At 34.4% G+C, this 24859-nt stretch overlaps 1 protein-coding gene across 1 annotated transcript in view; it reads right to left on the bottom strand.

Annotated features, from left to right (window-relative positions):
• Positions 1 to 24859, bottom strand: part of CSMD1 (CUB and Sushi multiple domains 1) — a gene marked incomplete at both ends in the record, with an annotated part of 1184444 nt that overhangs the window by 324770 nt on the left and 834815 nt on the right. Inside the window, one exon of the mRNA XM_080616376.1 lies at positions 5756 to 5859. Coding sequence (XP_080472502.1) covers positions 5756 to 5859 — 104 coding nt within the window. The remainder of the gene's footprint in view (positions 1 to 5755; positions 5860 to 24859) is intronic.

Genomic DNA, 24859 nt, shown 5'->3' with positions numbered 1-24859 from the left:
AACGTTAATACTACTACAACTTAAATGCAATAACACAATAAAAGGAGAGGCTGAAGAGAAACAAGGGGAGAACTGAGGAATCATGAGGCAAGTTACAGGAAATCCTCTCTGTCTTGCATCTAAAACCTTACCCACCAAGGTTATGAACAACAAGCTGTACATCCCCTATCTACAATATTTTTGTTTCTTACCCTGGTATACTGGAAATAATATATATATAAAAAAAATAAATCCCATCTGAGTGGAATGGACCAGGGTCTTCCTAACTACTACTGCCTGTTCACCTCGAACTGTTGCTGTAATGGTTAAGTGTGCTCTCATATGGTCTAGAAGACTTTTGGTTACCATTTGGTAGCAAGTAGTTGACAGTATTTAACCTATTACAGCTCAGCATAAGCAAACACACAAATGAAGCTTAGCTTGCATAAGAACATTGATAAGACACAGTGATATATAGCTAAGCTGTTTAGTTTGACCTGTGTTAATAGTAAGAATGAACATAAAGCAGCTCCTTAGTCTGAAAATTTGAGTTGTTTCACAAGCTAATTAGGAACTGTACAGGTTCAAAAAGATGCTAGGTATAGCCAGAATAATTAACATACCCTTGCTGATAAAATAGTAATCATTGATAAAGTCATGAAAGTCATTTAAATGAGTAATATAGGCAGTATATAAAAGGAAGATACCTCATCAGATAGCGAGTTACATAAACAAAAGTAGTTTAGGAAATGCTTACAGAAACAGATCTATAAAGAAAGAAAAGGAGAAGAGTACAAATATATTCTGGGGATCACCTTCTGAAACCACAGCAATAACCATTAATTTCTGACCTCTCTTTCTAGTTAAAACACTTAAACAAAATACCAGGCCATAACTGTTAAGCCACACTCTGTATTCCACACTTTGCTATAAACAAAACATTAAGGCTTTTTAGCAATGAAGAAAATTCACTGATGTCTCTTGACAATAATGGATATTTATTGAAAGGCAACTGAAACTTGTGGTTTCCTGCAAGAATTTCTCAACGGCTATTTAGAAGTGTAAACTCACTGCCTAACAAAGTAACAAGTTTTTAAATGGCTGTTTATACCCAGTAATCTGATTAATGTATGAGACCTATATTGATGATTTCTGAACACAGACAAGATGAACTCTAAAATTACAAGTCTTTATGGGTAGTATGGGATTCTTTGTATATAAATACCTGTGTACAGATGTTTGTATACCAGTAAAATGAAAGTAATATTCAATTCTGAAATAAGTTTTTCAAATACATGTCTTCTTTATGCTTCTTTCCTCTTATGACTTCATAAAAAAAAATTCTGGTATGCACTTTTAATATATATATGTATGTATATATTCAAATACCTCTGCTACACTACATATTTCCTATAAAAGTTAACTACTCGATAATGTTCCAATTTGAAGAGAAATTAATCCTTTAAATGAAGAATACTGCACATAAATGTGAAAAAGTTTTGAGTCCTTTCAACATTTTCTCTTCTTTTTTTTTGCTCTTTTAGTGTGCAGAATATTTTAAATAAATGTGCCTTGGAAGCACCAGAACAATAATGTAAGCGGAATGAAGCACAGAATCCTAGTCAATATATCTGTCTTTGTGACATTAAACTACTGTATGAAACAAAAATTTATTTTAAAATTCAATCATAAACACTTGAGTTTTCAATCTGTGAACATATTTTCCTTCTTTGAAGCAAATCTCTTTTCATTATTTGTTCAGGGTTTTATTCTCATTTTAAAGAAACAGTTTTACAGTATTGTTCTGTCCTTCAAAGATAAGTCATTATGCTATTAGTGTGCTTAACTGCAACCATATCATAAACTAAAGCTCTGAAGTTTTGACTGTTAAAGCTGTGATAAGCAGTAACACTGCTAAAAATCTCTAATTTTACTTGGCTTTGTATTTTTCTTTTAATATTAATAATGTAAACTACCTCGTTAATAAGGGGAGAAAGTACTAAACAACACAGTATTAAAAAACCAAAAACTTACTTCCTCTCCTAAATTTTAGAACTTCTAAAATGTTCGGAAGGAAAAACTTTTTAAATAATGTGAAATGGAAAATGATATTAGGAAGTCAGATTCAACAATGTTTGAGATAGATAAAAAGGTAGCCTGCTCTTTTTTTACCAGTTATAGAAGGGTAGGTTGTTTTCCAAGTCCCCAGTCAGTTTCATTTTACCCAGAAGAAATGGGTAAGAGTTGATAAAAGTACTTCTCTGTCATGGACAGTTGCTCATGTACTGAAAAACCTGACAGAAACAGTTAGGTTTGAACCACTAAGTTACGTTTTCTTCTTTGAAACAGGGGGGAAAAAAACAAACCTACAAGCTTTTTTATACAAGAAAAGTTAAAAGATTCATATTTTAAGGAAATAATTTTGAAAAAGGGAATTGCATTTTAATGCAACTGCTTCAACAAAAATATAAAGCAGAGCATTTGAAGGTAAAGCAAATTTTCTAAAACAAAGTGTTAGCTTAATTTACAGGAATTTAAGAACACAAAATTGGGCACTGCAGAAAATGTTCTGACTAATAATCTTTACCTCATACATGATTATCTCTAGTGACTTGTTTTGAAAGGGTAGTCACTGGCTTCTAGCCAAACTTTGTTAATTATGAGAAATAACTGCAGTCAAAACTTTATAGCCTAAACATAAATAGGTTGTTTTTCAGTGAGTTGTTTTTGCTGTATTTCTGGAACTAGCATCTTAGCATGAATAGCACATAAAATAATACTGCTAAATTTTCAACAAGTAAGGCTTACAGAGGAAAAAATTGGAAAAAATTGCAAAATATGTGCACGTATCCCCTTTAATTAAGCTGTTGGTGATAGGATGTTAAAAAAGTTTACTATAAATACTATAATTAGACTGCTTTAATAAACTATAAAAAAAAAAAAAAAACAAAACCCAACAAACCCATATCCCTACCCAAAATGCCAACTACACTTTCCCAGAAATGCATTAAATTGATTTGAAATAATTTTCTTTTCATTATACTGGGTTTTGTACCATCTCATTGCTATTTACATGAACTTAAAGTACTTATTCTAATTATTTTTCCAATCTTTTCCAAAACCTAAATTTGAGCTAGATAGTTTTATACTTTTTTTTTTATTTTTTCCTTTTTAAACATCAGTAACCCTTCTTATTCCCCTCAATCTCGCTCCCATCAAATATTTAAAAGTCCCCTGTTTACTGACCTACCACTAGCCAGTTTCCAATGTTTCTTGGATGTTTGACTTTTTATAAACATTATGGCAAAAGTAAGCTCATTGTAAAATTTGATTACTAAGTTTACAATAAAGAACCCAGAAATAGCTGCCAACTATTTTGAGGGCTCTTAGCTTCTGAAAGCTGGAAAATTTTGTATGGGACTGAGGCTTGTATGTCGGAAATGAAATTTTTTATATGGAAAGGAATGGTTCAAATCACTTAGAAATTAGGTTTGCATTTAGAAATTTATATTTTTGCATATTTAGTTCAAACTAAATTGCAAAAGCTATGAAGTTTTAGAATCAAATGCAGGTATTTCTACAGTGATATTTAGTAGAATTTCTGCAGAAATTGACATTTAAGCTGCAAACAGAAACTTGCTTAGCATAGAAGTTATATTATTTTTTAAGAGATCCTGAGAAATTAATAAATTAAATCTATCCAGAAAAGTCTTTGCTATAAGCTTCCTCATTCCCATAATAAAAACCTGCAAGTTGCTGCTGAAACCTCATTATATGTGACAGAAGTTACTAAAACCAATTGATAGAAAATTTTGATAAGAAAAATCACTACATTTAATTATGAGCTTTCTCATGATAATGTAGTCTACAAGTGGATGTAGTGTTTTAAGAGAAAAGTTACTTTTCTTCTACAAAAGATCTTTCTCAAAAGCAAGTAAAATGAATCATACCTGTGATGCAGTTTAAAGATAATTTCAGAATGCATGATACAATCCAGTATTTGTAACTGCTAAAAGAAGTGTCACAATAGAAATTCTGATTCAGTACCAATTATTGTGATGCAGTAGCTTCACACTTGGGCCTTCCTGTATTTATATTGTATTTGTTATCATTTACTTTCTCAAACAGTTTTCAGGGTAATGCTAATGTGTAAACCATTGCAACCAAAAGGCAGATAAATTGAATTTCATAGACCTAATTTTCATCAAAAATACAATTTATGGTAAAGATAGAAGGGCCAACACTGTACTGTAATCTTAAGTGATGGGCTACAGAGTAATAACGATAAAAGTTACTGTTTTAATACAAAAATCATACTGAAGGAAGGGCAAGAAATACTCCACCTCTAGTGAAAAAATTGTAATAGTGCCAGAAATGCCAATGATAGAGTCGGAGGTGGGTATCTGCTACATAGATCTTCAAAGTGTTATTGAAGTGAAAAATAGTCACAGGAGGTAACATGATTATGGGGGCCTGCCTTCTTAAGATAGCAAGAATAGGAATTAATATGAGCTAAGACTACTTTAGTTTGGTTTTTTTATTTATTTTTTTTTATTTTAAGCAGTCCTAGAAAATAAATGAGGAGTATATAGTCAAAGCGTTCAAGGCCAAGTTGGATGGTGCTTTGAGAAACCAACCTGGTCTAGTGGAAGGAATCCTTGCCCATAGCAAGGAGCTTGCAACTAGATGATCCTTAAGGCCCCTTCCAACTCAAACCATTAATTCATTCTGTGATTCTATGAAACAGAATGAACAATCTGGCGTACCAAATTTATTAAGTTCAAAAGCTTCACTTTGAAGGTGTTTTGGGATCCCTGTAAGTAAAAATGAATCCTAGTACAAAAAGGAAACTGCAAACCTTTTGATTAGTCACAAGCAGTTAAATTAACATCCCCAGAAAGCTTCTTGCAATATTTAACTGCTGTGCAAAATACAAGAAAAATAAGCACAGATGTTGAAACTCTCATTTCCAGTTTGTCTTTTCTCGTTCACTTAAAGTCTAAGCTCTTAAATCAGGACATTTTTTCTTATTTTATTTTCATAAAATCAGAGAACAGTTAGGGTTGGAAAGGACCTTAAGATCATCTACTTCCAACCCCCCTGCCGTATTTTCTTTTTCAGGAAATAGATTTAGAACATGGAATTCAATCTACCCAGTAGCAGCTACTCGCTATGGCAACACAAGAAACACACACATCCTGCAAATAATCTAATCATTTTCCAGTCTCAGCTTTTAACACAAATTAAACTGGGGGTGTTCTACGTACTTTGATATCATAGTTCAGAAAGTAGCTATTAACCAATATCATACATCCATAAAAAAAGTGTTTAATGAAGTTATTGTGCTCAGATTTGTCCATCCAAAAATATTCTAATAAATTTGAAATAAATTCTGCAGGTGTTAAGTGCACTCATTTGTTACAATTATGTAACAAACATTTCAATGATTTATATGAATTAGAAGACCTTTACAGAATAAAATGATGATGGATTCTTTTTATCAAGTATGTTCAATACTGTCTTTATCCAGCAGATTTCTATGCCTGATCTCAGCTCTCTGCAGTTTTTAGTTAGATATAACAACCTATAGATGCTATTAATGATCTGGAGTGAATTTTGTAATGAACAATTTTCTTGAATAGTACTTGAATTTTAAGCTAACATTATATGAACAAAATACATATATTAAAATTAAAAAGCGAAATAGATATCTCATGACCCAGAAAAAGCATGTAACAACAAATTGTAAGAAAAAAATTTGAAGTTTTGTACTTACACATACAACACTGTTCTGGTATCACCAACTTTCCCAGCATCTCCAACAGTAAGAGTATCATAGCCTCTTTCCAGTTCAAACTCTTCAAAAGCAAGCTTTATGACCTATTGAAATTGAATAAGTCAGTTATAGAAAAACATACCCACAGGTTATTTGATCTATTCTAGACCTAAATTATTTTTTAAGCCAAATTATGAAGCACTCATTCATGATTTCAGCTAGTCTTATTTGATTTGAGAAAGACATATAGAAAAAGCAGAAGTGGAAAAACTTCTATATTTTCTTATACCAAGAGGGAAGTCTTTGCCACATATATACTGAAAATGCCAATCACTACTAACTGGTCACAATTATTCTTATTATTGAAAAATTTTTATAGACAGCATTTTTATTATATTAATTATTTCAAAATTAAATAGTATATTACTAGAAGTAAATGAAATTAAAACCTTCTTGTCTGTTGCACTATTGTATAAAAAGAATGCCAGGTACGAACTATCAATTCATAAGGATACGTGGAGGAGGCTGGTGCACAGAAATACAAAAGCAAAAAATTTCCTTGTATAAATTACTAACACTAAACTATAATTTCAATCAATGTCTAATAATGAGTTACTCAGAAATTTAAAAATCCCTCAGAATTGTTTGAAAAAGTATTTCTAATTTACTGAAACCGTCATTTTAGACAGCACAACAGAACACTTCTAAAACAAGCACTTTTTTTAGAGTTCTGTACTGAGGAAAAGTAGTTGCAGGTTATATTTATGTATACATATGTACACAGTACCTTTCCATAATTTGAAACCATGATTTCTGCAGACAACTTGATACAGAAATAGAAAGAGTGATGGCGATTATCCACAAAATTATTCATTTTACCATTATACTAAATTTTTGCAGATACCCCTGGGGAGACTTTCACACAACTTCAGCCATTGAATGAAAATGCAATAAATGTTTTTTTCTATTTTGTGGCCAAAACCAATATTTGGATCAGATTTGGTCTTTCTACATCAGCCATATTATGTTACTATTTTGGCAGCAACAGCCGAAAGGCAATGGTTTCCATCCACTTACTCCTATGTGATCAAGGCAGAATTAATCTCATTCAAATTTTAGCCCTGTAAAAAGGCAGCATGCAAGCTAAGCTAGTTGTTTAAACTTTCTCAGTATTCAAAAAGAAAGCCAGCACATCTCATTTCTCTGTGTTGGAAGGGAAAATCTACTTCTATAAACTTCAGGAAGGAATTTAAACTACTAGAGCAGATGAGGAACTATGTTGCTCCAGTTTCTAACCCAGATAAAAGCTTTTTTCCGACAAAATATACATTGATCTAAGATAATATATTGCCTCTTGCTGTAAATCCATGCCTTGCTTTTTATATCTTCATACCTTCTACCTTTCTTACCATACCCCTGCTATTTGCATGTTTATGTATGTAAAAGTATGCTAAAATTGACTCTAGGACTAAAACACCTCGTATGTTTTAAAGTGCAGTTAATATTTACTGTACTTAAAAGGTAAAAAAGCAGGAGGTTTAAAGAAAAGATAACTGGTCTTAGAATATCAATAGCTATGAAAAAATTATGAACACAAATATATATATATAATTTTTGACAGTAGGTCAGAGGTTTTGTATTGTGATGCAATACAGGTCCTTCACATCATATTTTGCAGACCTGCCAAATTTTGAGATAAAGTATACTGCATTATCTGCATTATGTTTCCATAATCACAAGAATTTCAAGCAATATGCTGTAGATAAGTAATATACATTTCCATTTGCTCCTGATGTACCTTCTGGTATTACTAGATTATAATAACAGTGGTTAACATGCAAAAATTCAATAGCAAATCAAAACTAATAAAACCAAAAAAAAACCAAGAAAAATGTGTAGAACCATAAAAGCCTAGTTGTTTCTGGAAATAAAAATAACTACATATATAAGACTTTTAATGCAGCTTTTCTTTTATGTGAGGAGGAAACCTCAGAATACTCCATGAGAAAATACGGTAATGTATTATTTAAATACGCTCCATTTGGTTAGAATCACAATCTCTTTTCCACTGCAATTTAAAAACAAATGTGAATGTTCACTTGTTTAATAATAAAATAACTTACAAAAAAAGTAATTGTATATAAACCATCAATGAAAGATTTAAAGACCTAGTTAAGCATACAGGAAATGTCCCAAGAAAAGCTTCTTTTTGGGAAATAAAATTGTGTGAGGAAATATTAGACACTATTAAACTAAGATCTTGTTGTTTGCATTTCCACACTGTTATTCTGTCCTAACACATAAAATGCATTGTATAGACATTCAAATGGTTGAGAGTGAAGAGATCAAACATAAATTCCTTTAATTTGATTCAAAAAACCTGAATTTTTCCATGTAAAAATTAAGCGCCCAGTCTAATAATGATTCCTCCTACAGTCAGTGAACAGGAAATGGCACTCAGGACACACCTCACATGAATGTGGGCCAGACTGTCCTTTCCAATGACTATAAGGGGAGTTCAGACATCTGGGGGAGCCTAATGCTTAGATAGGTATACTTAGATAAAATTAGTTGCTCTCTAATAAAGCTCTGAATCATCAGAGGAATCATCAGGAGGAAGGATTGTTTGTTGGTTTATTTTTGAGAAAGACCATTAAGACACATTTTGTATGGATACAGGTATGTATACAGCATAGGAAAATCTTACAAGGATTAAACTAATATCAGCAAGAATATACCCGTCTGTGGTTAAATAATACTGATTTATATACTGGTGAAGAAAAGCAGCTCCAAGATGCTTCTCCAGATTTAATCTTTCTTTGAAATTACACCCCCCCCCCAATGTTAATCTGATAATCAACACTAAATATGCCTACTCTGAACTGATCAAAATAAATAAAATAATTAACTTTCATTATAGAAAACTTGAACACAAAAATTACTTCCAAACCTATTATATTTGTTTCTGAATGATCGATTATACTTCTTACAGAAGAATGATCCTGTTTGCTTTATGAAATGAACTAGACAAAATTCGCTTATAAGCAATTCAGAATGATTACTTACGATTAGACAGACTGTGAAAAAAAAAGCTTAAAAATGTGAGACACCTAAGGTGGTACCTATATGGAAGCTCTGCAAGTGAATTGTCTAGCACAATTATTTTTTCCTTCAAAGTGTTTTCGTTAATCCTAGCTACTCACACACTTTATATTTCTGCTGGCATTGCTATATCAAGTAATTGGGAAAGACAGCACCAGAGTTGTACAAACAGAAATTTCTGTATGGGCATTCTTCCTGAAAGAAGCAGTTTCTGCAGAAACATGGCAATGCGACATTTCCAAAATGTCTAGGTGTATATGTTGTTCTCACTACTAAGACCTATGTTATTCTTTCTTAAATAGGTTAGAAATTTATTTGTTCAATATAATAAATACAAAGTAAAAAGTGAAAGCAGTAAATTTTAAGATGCTAGAAGAAAAGAGAGCTACCAGTACAACGTCTCTTATATTTATAAGATCAAGTGAACAATTTCAAAAAAGTACCCCTGTGCCAATGGAAATCTATCTTATAAAAACAAATAAACAAGAAAGAAATAAGAAGCAGAGCCTCTTTGAAGGATCTTCTCTTACAGATCAGAAAATGAAGCGAGACAGTTTGTTGCCTCAGTAAAACTACAGTAAAATATATGAAGAACAAGGAAACAGAATTGAGGATCCTTAATTTGAAGTTTTAAAATAATAAATAGATCATGTGTTCATTATAAACTTTTGATGAAAGATGCTTACAACTGTTGGAGGTTGCTCCATTTCATTGACATATTAGATTCAAATATAATAACATTTTTCTACTTTGCATCCTCTTTGTGCTGCTTTAAAATTTGCAAGTAAGATGATCATGCAAATGTTTTTAACTCTGTGATTTCTTTTACAGACACCTCATGCTCAAAGGAACTTGCAAGTGAAAGAAGCCATTATTTCAGGCACAAATATGGAAATATTGCTATAGTCTTTTAGATAAATTAAAAAAAAAAAAAATAATCTTGAAGAAACGAGCCAGATGCTTAAACCAGAGCTTTAAACCACATTTTTGAGCACTTATTTCACTTAAAGAATATGTTGCAGAAGCAATGCCAAAAGGTGATGTTTCCCTAGCTCACTCCTCCTTCAGTGATATGCCCTGAAGTCTTAGAAGTCCCTGTGACTATGCCCAAAATCCTGTGGAAGAGGAAATGTAGACATAGATCATTGTCTACAAACAGCAATAAAAATAAGTAACTCTTATTCACAAATCTTATGGATGATTAAATTTGAAACTACAGACATCTCCTTTTCACCAACTCAAACCCCTACAAGAATAACCATATCAAATTGTTGTGATCAGATGATACTCAGTATTTTTAGGTACAAGTTATAAATACAGAGGAATGCCTTATAGAAATATGACGACAATACTGTGACCATGGGAACAGTAAGCATGAAGAAAATATATATGGGAAAATTTTCTGAAATATGAGGGAGTATTTTAAGCAAAACTAAAGACATTTCTGCAAAGATTCTTTAAGTAAGGCACTTCCCTTTTTCTTATCAGTATCATACAAATACAGAACATTTTAAAATAATGGGAACAATGAAAATACAGTTCTTAAGCATCTGTTTTTGCAAGAATGTAAATTTTAACTGGGTTTCAGTTCACTTACGTCACCAATAAACAAAACAAAAACAAACAAACAAACAAAAAAAAACAAACAAAAAAACAAACAACCAAAAAACCATCAGAGGAAACGCTTAATAAAACGGTAAGTTTATTAAATAGCATACTGGGAACTTTACAACATTTTAGGTGGTCACAGAAGAGATGTGGGATACTTAATGGTCCCTATAGAGCTATGCTTCTTGTTAGCCACTCAACATCTACTGTATTTACTTCCTGATACGCCAGTAACTGAAGCAGAAACCTTAGGAGCTAACATACCTGCAAAGAGAGTGGTGTCTTAATTATAACCTGAATTCAATTCCCTATAACCATCATCCTTGTGAACATGGTCCATTAGATAGTGTGAAACTGGTGACGGCCTGAACTGGTTTTGGTTAATTTTCTCCATAGCAGCTTGTATGGATCTGGGTTTTGGATTTGTGATGAAAACAGTGTTGATAATTCAGGGATGTTTCAGTATTCCCAAACAGTGCTTGCACACCATCCAGATTTTCTCTGTTTCTCACACTGCCCCATCAGCAGGTACACTGGGGGTGCACAAGAAGTTGGGAGGTGACACAGCTGGAATAGCTGAACCTAAAGCATCAAAGGGATATTCCATACCATATGGCATCATGATCAGCAATTAAAAAGCTAGGGGGAAAAAGAGGAAGGAGGGACGTTCAGAATGCTGGCATTTGTCTTCTCCAGTAACAGGCACAATGAAGCTCTGCTGTTGTGGAGCTGGCTGAACACCTGACTGCTTATGGGACGTGGTGAATTAATTCCTTGCTTTGCTTTGCTTGTTTGTGCCATTTTTGCTTTACCTATTGAACTGGCTTTATCTCAACCCAGAAATTTTCATATCAGTGCCCATCACCTATACTTCCCTCTACAGGCCTTTCCACCTTTACTCACATTAAAAGTTAAACGTGAAAACAAAAAAAAAAAAAGGTGAAGGTTGGGGGTTTTCGTTTGTTTGTTGTTTTGTTGGGGTTTTCTGTAGGTGGTTGTTGTTGGTTTTGTTTGGTTTTGGTGGGATTTTTTTCACTTATTTATTTTAATTACTGATTCTGGAATGTTGGAAATTTTTTGTTGTTATTACAATAGTTTACCCAATTTTGGGCTTGTATGCAATACAAGCGGAGAATGGGACTTACATTAATTGTTATTTAAACATATATTTGAGAAAAAGGTGGGGGTTTTTACATTAAGTGGACACAGAATATGTCACATTTCTTCTAAAAAGCATGTAAAAGATTCATCTACAAGAGCCAAGAACTGTATAATTAAAAGATAGATTCAAAATCATAAACAATTTAGCAGTAGACTAATTATGATTATAATTTCAAACATGTACTGAACTGAAACATTATTAATCAATGTAAGAAAAGAAGAGTGAAAATTCTGACCTTGAAAACAGATTATCAGGTTGGAAGTGTATTTATACTTACATACAACATGATTTGTTTCTTTATTTTCACAGTTCTGCCTAATATCCCTCAGTGGTCAGACTGGCCCAAGCTATACCAAGTGTCTGACAACATTCCTAAGATACTATATATAGCAAAAAATTAAGAACACCAGTTGTACCTAAGGCTTACATGAAATGTGCCCAAATATAAATCATCAGTATATATAATTGTGGTGGTGCACTCCCCTTCCTGCAACCTGACTTTTCTTTCACGTAACACTGCTCAAGTGATAACGGCCAGCTGAGGTTGTAATGGATGAGTCTGCTTGTGACGGCTACATCCAGCTCAAGACAGATCTGGGGGAGACAGACAACACCACAATAACCAAAGGCTAATTTGAGCAATGTGCCCACGTAACCACAATGCTAGTCAAAGGGTCCGTCAAACCAATTTTGGAAGAAATGAACATCTATAGTCAGTATGCAAATACAAGTATGAGTCAATCATCTTGCTCCATCAATAGCTCTCCTGCATGGCAGCAAGCTGAATATCAGATACTCAGTAAGTGAACTGGAGTAAGAGCACTGATACCCTAGCCAAGTGATATAAAGGACTGATTGTGCATATATAATTCTTTAGATATAAACCACTGAACAAGTCTGGGAATAAGTCTGGTCCCAGGTGCACCTGAACTCCCCTATGAGAAGCAGTTTAGAATGCAAGGGGTCCCTTCTGAACCCTGTGACTCAATGGGCAGGTCTTCGTAACAGTTTTGTCTGACCCTGTCCCATATGCAGTAAATAATCAAGTGTACCTCACCATCAAATCTTGTTAAAACACTGTTACGTTTACCATTGAACACTGTCTTCTATCAATAAAGTATATTGTTGCTTCTCTCTTGCGAGCAAAATGCATGACTCCATCTATGACATTAGTGTCACTCATAGCAAATTTTGCATCCAGACAATAAATTTTTTAGCAAGAGCTCACAAAGTTAGATATAAAATGTTTTCCAATTACAGATAATTTACTGTTTTCCAGATAATAAAGATGATTCAGCATTATCTTAACCTATTAAAGGAAATAAATATTGTATCTATGCACATTTTCATCCTGCCAAGGAATCTGCTTGACATTCAATGAAGATATCTGGGATATTACAAACGACAAACCACTTTAGAAATCATAAATTGTTTTTAGAATACCTAATTACTAATTTTCCTCTTAAACAAGTGAAATGATAGAGTAGATGATACTCTTGAGATTGGATTTTATAAAAGACAGCAAAACATTATTTTTCTCATATTCCTTTATGAAACAAGCTACTAGTTTTGACTCAAAGCCATTAAAGGGTAAACCATTATTCACAGCAGGATTATTCATAATTTGGCACAGATACAGCTGTAATTAATGAGATGCTAAATGAGTAGTTCATAACTTACAAGGTGAAATGATCTGCCTTGAAACAGAAAAAAGTTCAGGCCAAAAGGGGCCTATTCTGCAAAATTCCTCCAGCTTTTGTTGAGTAACAGCCAATTTACTGAAAACACTTGGGTTTCTTATTTCAAAGAAATGTTAAAGGCTTTTCATACTACCATTATCCAACAATTGCAGTTACTTGAAAAGCAATTATAAAAATAAATTTGCTTATTTTTTAATATTGGCATTATGATTTATATTTCTCATTGTCAATAACTTACTTTCCTTTTATCCCCCACTAATGACTAGAAAATGAACCTAGTATCCACACCTGTGAAAATAAATGAAGACCAAAAGCAAATAGCAGTACTAATAAATAAAATAATAGTAATAATATAAAATAACAGGTGCTGATGCTGTTAAAAAAAAAAAAAAAGATTAATAGTATAATCACAAGAATTTTTTTTAAAAAATCCTTAATTTCAAATCAAACAGTTTGTTTTATAATGAGTATCACCAGCTGCTTGTCCCAGGTAGACATTGCTCAGGTAAGCAAACATAGATTGTCTTTTCTCCCATCACTTTGTATTCTTTGGGTTGCCTACAACTCAGCTCTGTAGTCTCTAAATCGAATGTATTTGATGTACTCATCATAGTCATTCCTCAGCAAGTTAGTTAAGGCTGAATAAATTGAGACCATTAAAAGAAAATGAAAGCAATAATCTTGAGAAAATCAGGGGGTTTTTTTTATGTAGTAAAGGTCAATAAGTGATTTTATACTGAACGTAGAACAGTCCTACAAGGAAGAATTTTCTCATAATGTGTGTGCATATAAGAAGGATAATATACATAATATAATATGTAATGCTATATATAATAACTATAATAATTACATATATATAATAAGAATGACTGGAAGTTACAGATAGGGAAAAAACCTACAGAATTAACTGCAAAAATTAGAATAACACAATTATTGTTACTATGAAATGCCATTTTTACTGGTAGGTCAACTATGTAAAATACTTCTACAAATAATTGTGTATTTAAGTAAATTATTACTTATTACAGCCACAGTATGACAATGAAAATATTATTAAACACAGTTCTGTTTCTTGTGTAGAGGAAGACACACACACAAAAAAAACCCTCAAAATGATGATTTCAGAGTTAACAGAACTGCCACAATCTGGTACTCAGATAAGAAGCTTGCTGCCAAGTTCTTCAGCAATAGTGTCTACACATCATGCCAAGTTTCAGTTTGCCATCTTAAACATTAAGTCATTTTCCTTCTTCTCTTTTTGTTTTATATATAAGCAAGTATGTTGCCATTTCTGAATACGGAGTAGTATAACGCATTAAAAGTTAATTTTTAATTCAAATACCAAAGGCCAGTGAATGCTTCGCAAATTTAGGTGAGCCATATTTTAATGAATTATTGATCTGCTTGATTTAATTATGAAAGAGAAAATTAAAAAATAATTAAAAAAGTAGAATTGCCAGAGGAAACAAACAATCATTCACACGTTCACACTAAAGGAATGAAATTCATAACTTTTGGACAATTTCAAATATAATTTTCTGATACAGTAGCACGTTGTTCTATTTCTCATTTTCTGCCAAAGAAAAATGCCAAATATATTGCTTTCATTTTTGCTCCTGCTGCTCCTCCAGCTGTCAGAATATTAGTAGAAAACAACTATGGAAATATAAGCTTTGTAGAAACACCAAAAAACTTTTTTTTTTTTCTTTTAACAGAACAATGGAAAAGGCAGCAAGAAGTGTGAATTCATTACTACCTTACCTTGCCATTCATGAAAAATAATTTCAACTGTGCTTATATCTTTGGAGAGCTTTTTCAAAACAGTTTAAGCACTTTTTCTAAAATGGGGAGTAGCACCTGCTTGTGGAATAGACACAGCAATGATAAAAATTAAACTAACTAATTTGCTGTTCAAAATAAGGTCTGAAAATATTGTTCTTTAAATTTGAAAATGAAAAGCTCCCAGTTAGCATTTGTTAAAAGCAAATTATATATAAACTAAGATTACATGAATGACCAAATAAGAGCTCCAATTTAAGTAAGGGCTGAAAGTTTTACTTGTTAACAGAGCACATGAGGTTTCTCTGGCCTCAGAAATTCAAGCAGGAGAAACATGCTTTATTTACCCTGTTTGACTGTTGTCTTTTTTTTCTACAGTGTTTTAAAAATAGGTCAATTCTACTAATTAATCCAAAGTGCATGTGTGGCTTGATAAACCACAAGAAGTAAAAGGCTACATAAAGAAATTGTTACATATCAAAGACACACATCCATTTACACAAACACAGATCGTTCTCTAGACAGAGGCCTGCACAGGAATCTGGAGACTTAAATTTCAGGTCTGCTTTATCATGTAGTACTTCAGGCAACTCAGGTCCTTGGAATTCACATACTTAGCAGTTTAATTTCTCAACAGTTTTCAGATATTTTCATTCTTCTTACTTCACGTAAAACATGAATAAAAATTACAAACATTCAAGCTTCAGAAAAGTTAGTTATTAAAAAAATCTAATGAATTTTGTGTCCCAATTCAAGCATAATTATACAAGATACTCTGATGGAGTTTGCAATGATATGTTGGCCAGTGGCATATCCAGCAGATAACAGTAACAGTATAGTAAAGCAGTATTTGTGTTCATGACCTGAAACAAAAATTCATTATGGGAAATCTATCTCCTTATAACCAAACTATTTCTAATTCCAATGTTACTTTTGGCTGAACATGTTGGGTGAGGCCTATGTTCAGTGCATTCGATAGCTATGAAACTAATTTTAAGGATAGTTTCCTTCAATATTAATAGTCTGTCAACAGTAGCAGAAAGGTCCATAAGCACCTGTTTTCTCTGAGATATAGAGTACTTCAGGTTGTTTGTTTCTTGTCATTACAGCAAAAGAGTTCCAAGGACGCAAACTATTTCATTTAGAAGGGTGATGGATCTTGGCATCACAACGCATTATGCAACCAGGCAACTAAATTGAATACTGAAAAGCCTCCAGAGGTAAAGGGAGATGCCTAAATATTTATAGAAGTAAATGCCTCAGAAGAATGTATCAGTGGAATTGATTTGCTGGAAAAGTATACAATCTTAGAGTTCAACTACTGTTTAATGCTATTCAGAATAGAAAATGGAAAGGTCTGAGCATATTCAGCCAAGATAGAAACTCTGATAAAGCGGCAATCCCAGGCAAAACTACAGGTTGGGCAGAGAAGAGACTTAGAGCAGCTCTGCAGAGAAGGACTTGGGGGTGTTGGTCGATGAGAATATGAGCATGAGCCGGCAGTGTGCGCTAACAGCCCAGAAAACCAACCGTATCCTGGGCTGCATCAAGAGGGTCGTGACCAGCAGGTCGAAGGAGGTGATCCTGCCCCTCTACTCTGCTCTCCTGAGACCTCACTTGGAGTATTGTGTGCAGTTCTGGTGTCCTCAACATAAAAAGGACATGGAACTGTTGGAACAAATCCAGAGGAGGGCTACAACGATGATCAGGGGACTGGAACACTTCCCATATGAAGATAGGCTGAGAAAGCTGGGGCTGTTCAGCCTGGAGAAGAGAAGGCTGCGTGGAGACCTCATAGCAGCCTTCCAGTATCTGAAGGGGGCCTACAGGGATGCTGGGGATAGACTATTCATCAGGGACTGTAGTGACAGGACAAGGGGTAACGGGTACAAACTTAAACAGGGGAAGTTTAGATTGGATATAAGGAGGAAGTTCCTTACTGTTAGGGTGGTGATGCACTGGAATGGGTTGCCCAGGGAGGTTGTGAATACTTCATCCTTGGCGGTGTTCAAGGCCAGGCTGGATGAGGCCTTGGGTAACATGGTTTAGTGTGTGGAGTCCCTGCCCATGGCAGGGGGGTTGGAACTAGATGATCTTAAGGTCCTTTCCAACTCTAACTATTCTATGATTCTAGGTATGTAACTGTGCTCATGGAAGATCATATATACAGAAAAGAACTTTAAGAGCAAAAGCAAGCAGTTTAGTCAGGACATAATGTATCCCTCTTTGGGTTAAATTCAGTTGCCCCTGCTCTGATATTTTCTGGCATTCTGCGTATAAGATGCCCTTGCATTCTGACTTCTAACTGCCTCTCTAGAGGAGTATGGACTTTCCTGTGTTATACCTGCTAACTTTGCATGGACATCTTGAATATCTGAGCATCTCATACAGTGACAGATGACTGAGAATGGCCCAATGAATTGTATCCCTTATGTCCTGAACTTTTTGATGTCATAAGAAGGACCTTGCTTCATACAGAAAACTTCTTAAATAAATGCTAAAGCATAAAAACCTGCTTATATATGCACACATTCTTTTATGTACAAGATGAAACCGAATGAACTATGGCTGAATGAATATTCCTGCAATAAGAGTGTAGTAGTATTACATGGACATTGTATTGTCATAAAAACAAGATTTCATGTAAGTCTGGACAGTTTTTAGATAATGTTATATACTACAAAGAAATTTCAATATATTGAGGTTAATTTCATTCTGAATAAAAAATGCAAATGAGTTTGCCCAGTGTTTAAATTACAAATAAGAAGAAATACCAAGTATGAAATTTTGGCATTTGTATTTCCAGATTAATTTAAAGTAACTGAAAGTTTCATTTCCCCCCCAAACTTTTCCTCCTGCTGCGTTTTTAAAATACACAGTTACATGGCTCATTGGCCTACGTGTACTTTTGACATCAGAAACAAACGGTTTTCTAAATAAGTCCGTGTATTATTCTGGTAAGCCAAAATTTAAGGCTGAAATTCTATCCATGTTGAAGTAAATAGAATATGTAAGGATTTTCAGGTTGAAATATCCTCATATCACTGTCTAATACCTCACTCTATTAAAAGCAAATTGTCTAAATGATTGTCTCACAAACAGGTTAACATTTTCTCCAATAAATACAAGAAAATTTTAGTAACCTTGTATGAAACTAGAGTGCATATTTTTGTGCCAGAGAATAAATGAAAGATTAAACAACACAAAAAAGAAACAATCTTGCTGTTTTGAAGAGATCTGAATGACCTACAGTCTAGGAAGTATTAAGAATGTTAGCACGTGGCACCAAACTTTGTAATTTACTGGCCATAAATATCAAGAGCCATGAACTGCAGCCCGTGGGAAAGACCCACATTCAAGCAGTTTGTGAAGCACTGTGTCACAAAAGAGAGGCACCGCACTGTATCAGGGGAAAAGCATGAAGAAGGAGTGGCAGAACGTTGCTGTTAATGAATTGACTGCAGCCCTGTCGTGGTTTAAGCCCAAGCTGTAAATCAGAACCACGCAGTCTACTGCCCTCCCCCCCCCCCCCCCCACCTTTCTTCCCTCCGCTTCTGGAGGGACGGGGAGGAGAATCAAAAGAATGCAGCTCCCACGGGTTGAGATAAGAACAGTTTAATAACTAAGGTATAACACAAATCACCACTGCCGCCACCAACAATAACAACGACAAGAGAAATAACAAGGGAAGAGAATACGATACCGCCCGCCGGAAAAGACAGCCCGCCCCATCAGGGGACGTGCCCTTCCGGATAGCTCCCAGTTCCATCCCCTGGCATGACGTGCTGTGGTATGGAACACCTCCTTGGCCAGTCTGGGTCAGGTGTCCTGTCCCCGCTTCCTCCCGGCCCCTCCTCCTCCCTGGCAGAGCATGAGACTCACAAAATCCTTGGTCAGTCTAAACATCGGTGTTATCAGTTTTTTTTTGTTCCCAAGCCAAAAGTCAAAAACACAGTACTGCAACAGCTACTAAGAAGGAAAAAAAAACAAAAAACTGACTGCCACTGCTGAACCCAGGACAAGCCCATATTCTCCACGCCTCTGCACCACTTGGTGGGGTGGGATGTAAAGGAGTCAGGCCTGAGTTTTTATCATCGTTTCGCACCATCTTATTCTATTTTTAATTGGCAATAAATTAATCTTCCCCAAGTTGAGTCTTTTTTGCCCATGAGGGCAATTGGTGAGCAATCTCGGTGTCCTTTTCTTGACTGATGAGCTTTCTCATATTTTCTCCCCCTGTCCTGATGAGAAAAGGGAGTGAGAGAACAGCTTGGTGGCCCCCTAGCAGCCAGCCAAGGTCAACCTACCACAACTATATTGGAAAATTGTCTTAACAGTATAAATCTAAACACTGGAATTTTAATGAAATTACTCATTAAGGTATTTGCATTTAACACTATTAAATATTCATATTCTATTAGAGATCATGGTGAGAAAACAAAATAATTTCTCCCAAAAGCCTTAAGAATAATGATAGCAATGACAGCACATACAGTCTGAGCCTTGTTCAACAATGGTTCTTACAGTTTAATTTTCCAAAATAAAAAGCACAACACAAAGACTAATTACATATTTAATCTTTCTGGTAATAGAAATCTACCCACCTCAGCTTTAAAATCTAATCTCCAACAACTAAATGTACTTTCTCAATTTTTTATTTTGAAAACGTCCCTCATATCTCAGTGATGAATACATTTATTTTCATCCTGTGCTATGAAATTTATCTGTGTTATAAGAAAGTGGTAAATATGATTGACTTTAAGGAATATAGGCTTGATCCTTATATCATCTACATGATTATACATCTTTGCATCAGTAAGCACTTCTTGACATATATTAGTAAAAATTTATACCAGAATCAGTGAAGATATCTCTGGTCATTAGTCTCCAAACCACATGGCAATCTGCTCAAATATGCTAGTAATAATGCACTGTAAGAGCACATCGGAGAACAACCCATTATTTGGATCTAATTCAAATTATATATGGGAAAAAGAACAGTTTCTGTCAGTTCACTTAGGCATCATCTGTAATGAATACACAATGAGGAGATACTGTAAAAATTCCATTGAATTGTAAAGAGAATAGTAGAAAAGCTTAGCTGCAGTTTTCTCTCTGCAGTACCATATGACTTTTAAATCAGTGCATAACATATAAATAATTTACTCCAATAAATTTTCTATAAAAATAGTTTAACTATTTTACAAAACAAAGCAGTAACAAGCAAACCAAAAGATGTTTAGATCCTCCAATATCTCAGTCATATGCTATCAACTACAAATAATCTTTCACTTATCTATTTCCCATCACAGAATGCTTTTCCTTGATAGCACAAATAATTTAATTAATACTTGTTACCTGAAATCATAAAACTTTACAAAACCTACTTAAGAGTAAAATTATGAAGTCAGATGCATCAGAACATACTGTTAAAATCCAAACAAATTAAAAAAAAATCAAAGCATCGGAAAAATTCTAGGCCATGCATTGTATGCTACCCAAATTTTGTACTATTGTCTTTGACATTATGCAAAATTTCAGTCATTAAATTTTTATCTTTTCCTCCCCACTTGCCGGAAAAATGTAGACAGTTTCAACAACCATGTTGGCCTGTGGCAAAACTAGAAGGAAAAATCTATCTGTTGAACTTGATTCTGTGGGATCTGCAATCTTCACGTATTTAGCGAGATAATTAAAAAAATCAGAGTATCGCACTGGGCTTCCCACATTCTTTTAATTATGCAACATCTCACGGTTCTTTTCTGACTGAAATCTGACATGAAGAGCCACAAGAACAATGACCCAGTTTTCTTCTCTGCTCAGGATGCACTAAAATCACACGTTGTGATGAAAAGCACACGTGATCTACATCTTGGAAAAGACAGACACTCAGGATGAATTGAAACAGAAACACGGTTAAATGCATGAGACACTTAAGACACCGATGATTAGAGTCTTGTTAAAGCATGTGTAACTGTAGATGAAGAGACGCAAAGCAGGCAGCGATTGAAGCCATTGTGGACATGTAATTGGATTTCAGGTGTGAATGTTCAAGCCTTGAAAAACACATCTCTGCTCATTCTCACTGAGATTTTCCCTAAGGCCTCAGTGCTTACTTGAGATCCGTACATTGAAAGACTGTATCAATAAATGCAGCAGATTGCCAGATACACACAGCAGAAAGCAGTTTTGGCCTTCAGAATAGAACAAATTAGTATCACCAAACACAACAGCTTTACCCACCCATATATATATATGAAAACATATAGTCCATATACACAAAAAATATAGTCAATGCATACAGACAGACAAATATGTATAAAAGCTTCACTAGCTTTTAGAGTTGCTTGATTTTTTACAGTGCAGTGATCACTCTGAAATATTTTACTGTTGAACATGGACTCCTGGAATAGTAATTTCTGAGAAATAAATACTTGCTGTCATTCTTTAACAGAGAAGTACAAAACCCTAAAACCATTTAATATATTGTTGTGATAGAAGCAAATATCATGAAACCAGTCATTTATTTGCACTATGGATATTTTCTCATACATATAATAGTTTAAGTACATAATAAGTCTCAATACACCCAACGTTCACTAGAACGCCAAGTCAGTCACCTATAATAACTCTCCATTACAGCTGACTTCATCGTTCTACCTCTGGCCCACTGCTTCATTGTAATCACATATGTGCCCTGTAATGCAGTACTGTTATTCCTAATAACAGGCCACAACCTTTACACTGAATTAGCAAGACCTCAAGATTAATGTTTGCCAGGTTTGTACTCTCTGAACTTTTCTTGGTGGGCCCATAGCTTTCTTTTACTTTGTTTCTATGACACCAATTTCTCTTACTGATCAGGTCTGCATGGCTAGTTTAGTTTATTTACATAGTACAACAATAGTTTAATACAGACAGCTGTAACAAGCAGTTGTTCTATCTGAATGAGTTATTTATGATTTTAACAAAATTCTGTAGCATAAGGGAATGTGAGTTTGGTATAACTACACAGGCCTTGAGAAATGAAGACAGGATGCTGTCTCTGGGGGTAAACAACATGGGTTCATAAAAGATGAGATACAGGCTTGGCACTGAGGATCCCACAGCTATAAACAACTCACCACAGGTCAAGAAATGTAGACCTGGAGATGGATAAAATTGATTTTAGGGGTAACAGAGAGCAAAAACCCCAGTATCTCATATATATATATAGCATCCTGTATATAGTAAACTCGGATGCAATATGATCTGTAGCTGCAGTTCAATAAAGAAAATGGTTGTAAAAGTGTGATAGCAAACATATAAACATGACCCAAAGCTGGTTTGAAGGGAGCAAGAGGAAACCAGCAACATCATTATCATATTCATGCCAATGAAAGACTGCAGAGGCTGATGACATCTTATGTTAACCTTTCCAGCAGTCAAAACCAACTGATTTTAAGACCTAGAAGACCAATGGAATGCTGAGCACAACCCCAAGAGACAGAAACTAAGAACTATGTTACAGTTTTAATACTGTTATAGCTACTGATATTATTATTACTACTGAGACTTCTATATAAAAGTACTTTAACTGTACTATTATTCTTTCCTTTTTTTTCTGTAATGATTACATGTAGACTAATAATGCTTCTTGAATTAAATGTTGATTTCCATTATACTAACAATTAATTCTTTTATTTTCTTATATATAGTGTGCTACCATTTTGCCCATGAGTAAGATTTTGATTTTTTTTGCTGAGCTTCCATTTTGCAATCAGTAGTCCTAAAAATATCAGTAGATTCAGCCTTAGCAGATTAAATCATAATTTCTCTGACATATATATTGCTCAAACCTTACTTTCATTTCTATGGTACCATGATTAACAGTGATGACTACTTGCATTTCTATAGCAGAAAGAGCTTACGTTCTTCTACAAATACTTGTAACATCTTGATACCATATTAATAGTAAAATAACCCCTTCTGTCTACATATTCAAAACAGAGTTACAGAGTTCATTCTTTGATCTGATGCGTGAAGCTGTAAACCGGCCCTGGTCTCCAAAACTTGTGTTTCATTTAACAGAGACACAGTTAGGTGTACCTTTTAAAAAACTTGATTCAAATTTGATATAAATATGTTCTTTTTCTTTATACAGCTTAAGTGTACACGAGACAGTAGAACTGCACACATATGCATATCAGAACACGATCTATTACATATTAAGAGCAGTTTTAGTTAGAAACATAATGGCTACCTATGAAACCTGAAAACATTTGGAAGCAAAGACTAACTTTTAGTATTTGATTTTTCCATTTATAAACATACTGTCTAAAGATATTAATTTCTCCACTATCAGTATGCACTTCTCAAATTTCTGTTTTATTTGTCTGTGTACACACGTGCATATAAACACATTTCATATTCATGATCCTTGATCTATCTGTATAATTTATGATTTCAAATTCAAAATGCATAAAAAGTTGAAAGAGATGTATGGAATACAAGTCAAGATTTTAATTTCAGTTTAACTTGTGAAGTAATATTGAGAATAAAAAGTGCCATACCTACCCATATGATAAACCTAAACTATTTACATCTCAGCAAGCACATTTTGCATTCAAGATCAGCTGATAATAAAATTCTTGATAAAGTATTATCTTGTACTATTGTCCTGGGTTCAGCAGTAGCAGTCATTTTTTTCTTCTTCTTAGTAGCTGGTGCAGTGCTGTGTTTTTGACTTTCAGCCTGGGAACAGCGCTGATAACACCGATGTTTTTAGTTCCTGCTCAGTAATGCTTACTCTGACCAAGGACTTTCTGAGACTCATGCACTGCCAGGGAAGAGGGGAAGCTGGAAGGAAGCGGAGACAGGGCACCTGACCGAAACTAACCAAAGAGGTATTCCATACCACAGCGTGTCATGCTCAGTATATAAACTGGGGGCAGTTACCCAGAAGGGTTAGATCACTGCTCGGTCGGGCTGGGTATCAGTTGGCAGGTGGTGAGTGGTTGTATTCTCTTCCCTTGTTATTTCCTTTATCATTATTATTATTGGTGGTAGCAGTAGTGGTTTTGTGTTATATCTTAGTTACTGGAGTGTTCTTATCTCAACCCATGGGAGCTGCATTCTTTCGATTCTTCTCCCCATCTCTCCGGGAGTGGGGGGAAGGAAGGAGGGGGGGAGTGAGCAAACAGCTGCGTGGCTGACTGGGCTTAAACCACGACAACTATCTAACATGATTGCTAACTTATCCTAATGGACTTCTGCTCCTGTTTTTCCGGATATTGCAAACATAAATCACAAAAATTCTACTACATTCAAATATTCAAACCAAAATCTGAATTCACATTTTACTTAGTTTCTTTGGATTTTATTTGTATATCTTTCCTTTGCACATACTGAGAGGCTTATCACTGCCTTCCCTTTGGATCCTAAGTTAAAATACTCCTTGAAAATAAATGAATCTCCCTCAGAAGTGCAGAGAATTGAGAACTGTTTGAGCATTATGACTAGTTAGTGATTTCAACTTCAGATTTGAATGATGGCTAGAGACTTACAATTCTTTTCATGGGCATTTTTTAAACAAGCTGACAGATGAAATAGTTCTGATGTTTAAGCTTCTACACTGGGAAGGACTCTAAAGTAGACAGATTTAGAAAGTAAAGTGGTCTTGAACAACTGTAGAGATTGCCTTAAAGACCCAAAACAAAACAAAACAAAACCCAAACAGAAAAGCATCCTTAAATAGCATGCTACATTTACAAA

This window comes from Psittacula echo (genome assembly GCF_963264785.1).
Source record: "Psittacula echo genome assembly, chromosome: 4".
Lineage (NCBI taxonomy): Eukaryota > Metazoa > Chordata > Aves > Psittaciformes > Psittacidae > Psittacula > Psittacula echo.
Note: the sequence above shows the minus strand (reverse complement) of the source record. Positions and strands in the feature narration are given on the sequence as shown.